The sequence below is a fragment of the Simochromis diagramma genome, unplaced genomic scaffold (genome assembly GCF_900408965.1).
Source record: "Simochromis diagramma unplaced genomic scaffold, fSimDia1.1 OVJJ01000344.1, whole genome shotgun sequence".
NCBI classification, from domain to species: domain Eukaryota; kingdom Metazoa; phylum Chordata; class Actinopteri; order Cichliformes; family Cichlidae; genus Simochromis; species Simochromis diagramma.
Window position 1 is genome coordinate 12,175,761 of NW_024387375.1, and position 9,982 is coordinate 12,185,742.

General features: G+C 42.3%; 1 protein-coding gene across 8 annotated transcripts in view; it reads left to right on the forward strand.

Annotated features, from left to right (window-relative positions):
• kirrel3b (kirre like nephrin family adhesion molecule 3b) overlaps nucleotides 1-8,949 on the forward strand; it is a 169,872-nt gene extending 160,923 nt beyond the window's left edge. For all 8 annotated transcript variants that reach the window (XM_040009547.1, XM_040009548.1, XM_040009552.1 and 5 more), the window contains one exon: nucleotides 4,066-8,949. In XM_040009547.1, coding sequence (XP_039865481.1) covers nucleotides 4,066-4,527 — 462 coding nt within the window. In that variant the 3' untranslated portion in view covers nucleotides 4,528-8,949. The remainder of the gene's footprint in view (nucleotides 1-4,065) is intronic.
• The last annotated feature ends 1,033 nt before the right edge of the window (nucleotides 8,950-9,982 follow it).

Here is a 9,982-nt window from a genome sequence, read left to right on the forward strand (position 1 = left end):
CTCGAAACCCTTTTAAGCACCATCAAGTGAAGGATGGCCACCATCTGTTCTACATGTTTCAGTTTTTCTAGTCTTGGTCAATATTAATACTGCAGTTTAAAACCATTGGATTTTCACTTGGTCACCAATTCAATATAAACTATCACAGGTTATGTACGGTAAACACACATTGTATGAATATTTAAATTTTATTTATACTGCGCCAAATCACAACAGCAGTCGCCTCAAGGCGCTTTACATTGTAAGGTAGACCCTACAATAAAACATATGGAGAAAAACCCGACAATCATATGACCTCTTATGAGAAGCACTTTGGGAAGGAAAAACTCCCTGCCATCTGCTGTGATCAGTTGGGGAGAGAGAAGGAATACAGGATAGAATATAGGTGTAGTCCTCTAGTTGTTGGTATTAGGTGTATCCCTCCACTTAAGCAAAATTTTCAAGAAGAAATTTTCTGCTTCACAAAAGGATTTCTTAGGTCTCTTCTGTTCAAAGCAACTGCATGACCCAAGATCTGCTACCAATAAGTCAACGTTTTCTTTATCACAAAGAAGCAACACAGGCCAAGTCAGTGGGACCTGCATCTTATAGCGCTATGCCAATATTGACAGAGCATCTCCTAGAGTCTCTCGCTAAATAATAAGATAAGAACATAGCTGGTTGTAGCCAATGCCCCACTGCTGACAGCAATGTCTACACACAGCAAAAGGACATGAGATTGCAGCTGTGTGTGAAGTGCGTTAAAGCGTTCAGGTGTTCTTCATTTACCATGGATCTCTGTGTGGAAAACACTCCTTTAAAAAACAATGATGGGATTAGTGGAACACCTCATGGCACGTGCATGAAAAGGCTAGATCTGACAACACGTCATCAACTGTCCAGCATGCTTAAAAGGGATTGAGTCTGTCAGGACTCAGATACAGTGTGCAGATAGAAACACATGAGGGGGCATGGAAAGATGCACGTGGTCTTGTGCAGATGTGTGACACTTCCATCCCTCGGAGAAAGACTGTGGATGAGGATAAAGTTCTTGCAGCGTGCACACGGAAGCCATATGTGTGCCAGAAGGTCTGCTTCTGCTGCTGCATGTATGTAGGCTTGCGTGACAGCATCATACAGACTGTGAGAAAACCAGCGCTAAACAGTAAGTGTCCTCTGTGGTGGACAAGCAGCTGTTGTGTCTGTCTACTAGCCATGGGCAAAACATAATGAGACCGAGTGTGCACCAGGCAGAGCCGTTGAAACACCTCTTCTACATTACTGTGGAGAAAAAAGGCCTGTAGTAAGATAGCCTCTGACCTAAAAGAGTAGTTCATGCTCTTAGGTGTAAAAGAGGGATTTGGCTGTAAAGTAGCCCTGCCCTAGACATCCCTATTAGAGAACAAAGATAGTGAGACTGATAACCTGCGTGAGGTCACTAATTCTCTCAGTGAAAGTAAGGATAAAGCAGAGGAAGACCGCATTTCCAGACAGATTTCACCTGGCTTGAACTGGGGTTTTCCAGCAGGTGAGGCACTGAGGTAAATGCCAGCTAGTTGACAAGGGAACACAATCTCTGATCCTTTCAGATAGCACTTAAACAAGGGATCTCTTGCTGAATCCTGTGTGACAAGATGTGATGGCAGTAGCATAAAATAGATCGGGCTAGCACCTTATCTGAAAAACATCTGCAGATAGGTCAGTAAAACAGACAGCGACAATGTGCTGTCTGATCCTCTCTTTATGCACCAGCACTGAAATAGTACCATTTACCTTCTTTCCCTTTCCACTGTCTCAGCAGCCTTGTGCATATGAGCAGCGGCGCTCCGGTTGAATGATCCTAATGGTCCATTGGGGATATGGGACCACCTTACAGCTCTGGACTGATTCAAGAGTGAGGCTTCATTATGTTGCCCTGTAAAACAGGATGGAAGCTAGGCTATGCCATAACAGCGGTGGCTGTTGGTCATCAATGTACCTGTCATCAGCATCTAAGATCTGACACATTTTTAATGATGGCCAGCAGGTCCTGAAAGAGTGTTTTAGCAGTGGACATATTGCTAGCAGGGAGTGAGATGGCCACCGCTGTGGGGCACAGTGGGCACAGACCTGCCAGATGGCCTGTGGAGTGAGCACCACTCCAGCCTGTTTAGGCAAGCCTCACAGCAGGGATGAAGGTCTGATGGGAGAATGTAGGCGGTCTGGCAGCCAGTGTGCAAGTAGATGCCTCTATACTACTTTTTTTTTCTCTTTAGTAGAGCTGACTACTTGATTAGCAAAAAAAAACAAAAAAAAACATGGGAGCACATCGCAGGTCAAGCAGGTGCAGAGGGCATGTGCAGAGCATAAGCGCTAAAATATTCTTCAGGACTGAGCATTCATGAAGGGATAATGCCAGTAGTGACAGATTTTAGAGGGCATCGCCTGTTTGAAATTATTATTTTTATTATTTTTTGTGTTATTCCATACAGATTGATACAGATTAATTATAAAAAGCTAAATGATGTTTCTTCACCCACCCAATAATGTGTAATGTTATACCCTATCAATACTTTGATAGGTTAAAGCATTCAGGGGCCCAAAGTATGCCAAGAAAATATCAGCCCACACCATTAAATCAAGAAAAACCAGCCTAAACACTTGACACAGATTGGGTTGGATCCATTCTTTATGCCAAATTCTAACCCTACCATCTGAATGGTGCAGCCAATTGGCTATAGACAATTGTTCTTTCCAATTGTCTATAGCCCGTAGGAATTGTAGCCTCAGTCTCTTGTTCTTAGCTGACAGGAGTGACAATCGGTGTGCTCTTCTGCTGCTGTAGCCTGTCTGCTCTAGAGATGCTCCTCTGCAGATCTTATTTCTAGTGAGTGTTACTGTGGCCTTCCTAACAACTCGAAGCAATGTGGCCATTCTCCTCCGACCTCTGACATCAACAAAGCATTTTTTCCAAGAGTACTGCTACTCACTGGCTATTTTCTTTTTTGGGGGTGATTCTTTGTTAAACTCATGCAAGTGCCATATTCAGACCAGCCTGTCTGTCACATTCATAGTCATTTAAATCATCTTTCTTCATCGTTCTGATACTTAGTTTGAACTTAAGCAGGTCATCTTGTGAAGATCTTGTCTCTTCACGCTCAACTTGCTGGAGACGACAAGCCTCACACAAACGTTTTTGTTTTGTCCAAATGACTGCTGACATTATCGTTCTCGAGTGCACTTCTGTTGTTTTAGCCTTCTTACCTGCTCTCTCTGTCATGCTTGATTTTTTTTTTTTTTTTTTTTGATCCCGGCTAATGACACCTTGCATGAGGCAAGAGCAAAAGGGGACTGAACAAGTGATAAAGGGCAGGCACAAACAATCTCCCTGTCTGCTTTCTGGTAATGACAAGCATAACGAGCATCCTCTCAGGTCGTCTCTCTCATTTCCCCATTATGAGCATTCTTCTTTTGGGATTTGCCACCATGCTCACTATGCTTGACATTTACATCCGTTCACACAAGGACATGAAAAAAGAGAAGAAGAAAAAAAACCTGACACATACCCTAACTGGACCCTTAGCAACAGCACAGTGCCTGCAGCCAAGCAGACAAACAAGTGGCACAGCTCTGGTCTCAGAAGCCATTTAGGTGCATACATGAAATTATAAACACTACAATCCATTTAGGTCCAATTAAAGCCAGTATGAGAGTGAACTTTGCTATGACACATTGGATGCCAAACTATGAATCATCAAGGCCTGCCTAATTAGCAAGAGACATGATTTTAAGGTCTGTGTGGGGGCTAACTAAATCCTACCCCTAAGCCTCACCAGTGTTGTTTTTTCTTGTCTTTCTTTCTTAAAGTTATTTAATTTTTTTCCTACACAGACCGCAGACTCTTTCCTTATTTATTTCAGCAGTTTGAATGTTAATTATTGTCAGTTTGACCTTGACTTCTGTTGCGCTTTGAGAATAGAGGTACATTCACATATAAACAAATAAGATTTGTTTGTTTTTCTTCCCTTTCTTCTTTTTCTTTTGTGTGCATATGTGATATATAGATGTATAGCTCTAAAGAATCTTTCCTTCATGTGTTTTCAATAGGACCCTACAAATGGCTACTACAGTGTAAATACCTTCAAGGAGCATCACACACCTACCATGACAGGGAACCCTACCACTGAGGTGCGGAACCCCACCAACACAGGTACCCTGGGAAAGCAGCGGGTACCGACGGGCATGTCCTTCACCAACATCTATTCCACTCTTGGAGCTGGTCCCAACCGACTGTATGACTACAGCCAACGCTTCGTGCTGGGCATGGGCAGCAGCTCCATTGAGCTTTGCGAGCGGGAGTTCCAGCGCGGCTCACTCAGCGACTCCAGCTCTTTTATCGACACGCAGTGTGACAGCAGCGTCAGCAGCTACAGTAAGCCAGACGGCTACGTGCAGTTCGACAAAGACAGCAAGGCCTCCGCCTCCTCCTCATCCCACTATTCCCAATCCTCCTCGCAGAACTCAGACCTCACCCGACCCCTCCAGAAGCGCATGCAGACCCATGTCTGACCTCTTGGGAGGGAAGGGCTTTTGGAACGGGGTGAAACAAACCAGCTAGGATTGTAAAACTGAAAGAACCAGCTCCGAGGAGCGCCTAAAAAGAACAATGTCAGAAGGTGTTTTCTGTGGATGCCTGAAGACACTGGGGCTTTAATGCACCATGTGACTTGTTTAGACTTCCCAGTGTCCCAAAAAAAGAAAAAAAAAAAAAAAGGATCAAGAAGCCTTATATTTCGCTCATGCTCAACTCATCAACTCCCTGCTTTGTGCCACAGAGAGGTTATTTGCCAACACAAACACTGCACGAGTACAGCGTTTAAACTTTTGGGTTTTGCAGTGACACTGTTGACCGATCAGAGGGCAGGAAAACAAGGCTTCTGTGACAATCAGCACCCTTGGGATGGACCACTTTCGCTTTTTTGAAGAAGAAAAACTGGAAGTGTTGTCATAAGTGTTTTGGCACTCAGCACAAACTGTCTGCTAATGAGCGCAAGCCAGTGTCCTGCTGCTCTCTTGTAGTTTGAAGCACAAAATTCAATGTGCATGTGGTTTTAAGTTGTTAAAACAACACCTTTTTTTCTCTCCTCCACTCCCACTTTCCCTTTAAACACTGTACGTTAAGCTCGGCTTGTTCAAACTAGTCTCCTGTGTAGGTGTAAGAAAACTTCCTCCATATGCCCACAGACGTTTCAAGCGCTGAAAACAGCGGTTGTTTTTCCTCTCCGCAGCTGTATCTGGGCCACAGAGCTGAGCAGATAAAGAAGGGCCGAGATCTCATTTTAAATCCCTGAGTCATTATTTTACTTTGAGACTCTGCGATAAAAGAATATCAGTGTACATACGCGACTGTAATTTCTTTTCTAGCGTCTAATTTCTGACTCTGATTTCCCTCATGGATGACTATAAATGAGACATGAGCGCCTCTTCTTGTCCATATCTACTTGCCTTGAGGGTCTGTTTGAACTGCTTGAACTGGGTCAATACAAACTTTGATGAAGCCAGATTGATGTACCCCATCAGTTCTTCAGGTGGGGGAGCTGCATCCACCGTGGTGTCACTGCGCCAAAATCCAGCTCTGAAACTGCAGCAGGAAAGCCAAAATGAGTTGTACTTGTGAATTTCTCCTTGTAACACCACAGACCATCAACCATGTACTTGAGGTTCCCTGCTAAAGGAAATATAAACATGATATTTTAGCTTCTTATTGTGTGGTTATCCCATTGCTTTTGTCGATATCACTGTTGACGCTGGAGCTTAGTGCATCCTGACTGTATACCTATGTGTGATTGTGCTGCTCATCAAGGGACATAACAAGCAAATTTAGAGAAAAAAAGGTTTTATTTTGATGTCTGCTATTCATTCAGAGCTGCTGTGGGGGCTGATGGTGGCTTGTTGGGTGCATTCTTAGTTTTTGTTATCCACACTTGTGTGACATGTATGGATCGGCTTTATTTTTCAATCACTGGCACTGTAATTGTTTTAGTTGAGAGTATAATCAGAGTAGTGATTTAACTTGCACCAGAAACACTCGTACTTTGTGTAAAATGCTTAAGGTGAGCCTGTCATAGTTCACCTGGTGTCATAGTCCAACACTGCACATGCTTTGATCAAAAAGGGTTTGCAAGGAACACTGCAGATGCCGTGTAGCTAAATAGCCAGCGTATTTTAGTCTTAATGCTACAACACGTGGATGCTACCATAGATTGCTGTTGACCTTAAGCCGTGTTAACAGGCTTTGATAAGAGCATCCCTTTACAGTAAACACAGATCCTTTTTTTTTGCAATAGCTGCAGTTACCTATTGCACCCACATCACATTTAATTATAGCATTCAGTAGCCTCATATGTCTGTGCACTTTCAAGGTCTTACTTTCAAGCCATACTGTTTGTTATTTTATCAGATCTGTAAAATATAGCGGACTTCCTGAAAAATTACTGTAAAAAAGAAAAAAAAAACGACTTAAAAAGGGTGGCTCACAATGTCATTGTCATCTTTGTTTTGTCAAATCAAACACAAACATCACACAAAACGATAAATGTTTTGTGTGATGAAAACCTAATAAGGTAGTTGTTCCATATGTAGTGCAGCAGTCAATTGGAATGAACCTGTGTGAGCCTGAAACTACAAAATCTGCCTCTCAACCCATGAAAAAACAAGCACCGTGTTTCCAACAAAAGCAAGTTGTTGTTGTAACCACTTTACATATGATTATATTCAAGGCATTTGAATGGGGTTTTCCACTTGAGTGGCAGCGGTTTGGACTCTAATTTTACAAATGGATTGGTGCCCATTGTACAGCTTAAGACAAAAAGCTCTGTTTCAACGCTGATAATCCAGCTTGGCACTTAGCAGACTGTATATAAATCTCTAATGCTGTCTTTCTCTGTATATAATTTTTTTCTGGGCTTTCTTTCTCATTCAGATTCCACTATTCCAGAGCTCAACAAACACCACATGGCATCAGAACTGTAAAGACAGACGATGTTTCCTTTCTTTGTTTCCTGTCCAAAACAAAACAAAAAATCATCAACCTCGCCGTTTCACACAAACTACATGAAAGGCTCGTGCGAGCAGTTTTCTCCTCCCCCAGATCTCACAGGGAAAACTTACTCACAACGAGCACACACGAGGCTATAGGATGAGAAGCTAAGCATAGCCAGGACAGCTTTGAAGTGAAATACAGTAAGAGGCGATTATTCTTGCAGCCCCTCTGAGAGATGCCCAGATGTCCAGCAATATATTGCATTTGGCACCACCATGACTGTCAAGTACGGGTGTCGCAGTTTTTCATTTATTTTTCTCTCCGCATTTATGAGGGTAGAATTAAATTATTTCACTGATATCATCAACATTCAATTACAGTGCAATCTACTTTGGGGGATTAAAAAAAATATAGAATAAAGTGTCCATATGTTATGCATTACTTTACATTCACATGATCGGAATTCTAAAAATGTGCCAGTTTGAAACTTGCCATACAGACTTTTAGCAACTCTCTTCATGAAAACAAAACAAATTTGCTGTCCTTCTAAAAATGGATCGTTTCCTCTATCTGATGCAGCTTTTGCACTGATCCAAACATAATGCATTTTCCCAGTCCAGAGAATCTGCACACTGCACAGCAAACAGATAAATATTTGATAGGCCAGCCTTCTGTCCCACCTCCCCCCACCCTCCAGAATGGCAACAGCTACAGTGGGCATGAGAGTACTAGAGGATGTGAGTGCCATGTCAGTCTTTGGGAATCAAAGCCCATGTGGGGACGGAGTCTGCCCTGCTCACCTGTGGACGCCTCGCCGGCTGGTGCTGGCGGCGCCTGTTTGCCTGGCTACAAGCACTGCACAGATGCCAGAGCATAACAGATGAATAAACACAAAGACCCGGAACAATTACAAGGGGTTGCTGCCCTTTCCTGATAAAACAGAGCAACCGCTTTCAGAGCAGAGCATGGAGCGTAGACTGTTTTTCAGAGATGCTAAAGACTAGCCTGTAAAACACTGGATAAGAATGTTTCTAAGGTGAGAGACAGAGCTTAGGAGCAGTGTGAAGGAAAGACACTGGCTGGAATTTATAATGGCTTTTTCTGTTCATTGCCAATGTTATGTTTGTTTATTGCAAAAAGTATGTTGCTTGGTTTGAAATAACTTGGAAAAAATAGATAAATAAATACTCAGCATTAGTACTTTCAAGGTTTTGTCACGCTTGCAAAGGGACTTTGCAAGCGTGGGTTATTTGAAGTCTACATCAGTGTATGATAGGTGTCACTGTGCATGACGGAGCACATTAGCGAAGGTGCCATTTGAACCTCTGAACTGATCATAATAAGCCTTTTTTTTCAACCGTGTAAATGCTTTCTGTCACTGAGTTTCTCTCTTTTTCTCTCACTTTCTTTTTTCTTTCCTACCAAATCAATACCTTGTTAGTAATTTAATAAAGTCCAAGTGTAAGACCTGTACAAAATAGCATCTGGAAACGACTCTCAGAGTTTCCTTTGTCTCGCAGGGTGCATTGGTAATCAGTGCGGGTTGGTTTGCAGCAGACAGTTTGCAGCAAGTCACATAAGCAAATGGGAAGTATAATAGGAATGCCTTTGGAAGTCAAATGAGTACCCTTCAACGTCATTGGTTGATTCGCTCTGTACTCCAAATAACGCAAACTACTTGCAAATGCTACACGAGGCTCAGAAGGTACTTTAAATGGTCATTGCAAGAATTTGTATAAATAGTGAACCATAACCATACAGTAATTGTAATAAAAAGGCAACGTGTAAATGCTCTTTTGGGTGAACCACTATTTTCAGGAGGTGGCCCTCTGTATCTAAGAAAAAAATGAAAAAGATGTATTTTAACTGTACCGGTCTGTGAATCTATGATGCTTTTGCTCTGTATATTTGGAGAATAAAACTGATGTTTGAGTTGGTGTTTATGTTTACACTGGTCTGTCAGTGAGAATGAGATTCGTGAGTTACTGCTTTGTCTGCACAGAAATCTTCACCCTTAGTTTTGTTCTCGCAGATTTCAAAAGTTCTTTCATTCCTATTAATGCTAGACAGTGAGCAGCTTTTATGAAAACTCTTATGCTACGGTGCCCTCTGGGAAATATTAATCATTAATGGCCCAAGTCAGGCCTTCCGATGTAGACGAGAAGAGTGCAGGAAATGTGCAGTCACTTCACAAACATGCACACAGTATATAAATTTTAACTAATGTAAGATCCAGTTGCTGTATGCAGGCAAACTCGAGTATAATGAACACCCTTGTGATGTTTCAATAGTTTGTCAATGAGGTCCAGATTCAAGCAGACGCTATGTGCAGCTTCAGGCTGGGCAGCAATTTGTGTTTTGCTTATATCACAAAATGAGAAACGAGAAAAGGGTTGTAGAAATAACACCAATGCAATCCTGTTTAAAGCAACGTTTTGCAGGTGTGGCAGCACAAGAACAGAGACAATCACATTCGTGTCCCTAATCGACCTGCACAGTGGCTCTTGTTGGACAGTCAGCCAGCAATAAGCTATCGAGAGTGTTTTGTGGCCGGCTTAAGTGTACTTTGACGGCATTTGTTAAAAGCAGGCACGCTACTGTTTATTCGCTTTGTCCTCTGTTTTCCTAGGCAGTCAGCAGATTCACACCATTACATTTACATGCAGCCCTTTAATCCATTAATAGGACCGTTGCAGTCTTACTCCAAATTAAATGAACTCACATAAACACCTTAACTTGCCTGAAGTACTGGCTCCAATCCTACAGAACTGAAACTTAAAAGTGATTTGAATTCCCTCATGCACAGAGTCAATACAATGCAAGGGCAATTACTCTTTAGCTGGATTAATCCACTTGCAGCCAAGGCGGGAATGTAGTATTCTTGAAGTTGGAATCAGAAACAATTCTCTTATTTGAGAAGCCTAGAAGAGAAAAAGTAAGCATTTCTTTGCTGCACACCAAGCCCAGACAGAGAAAGGACTC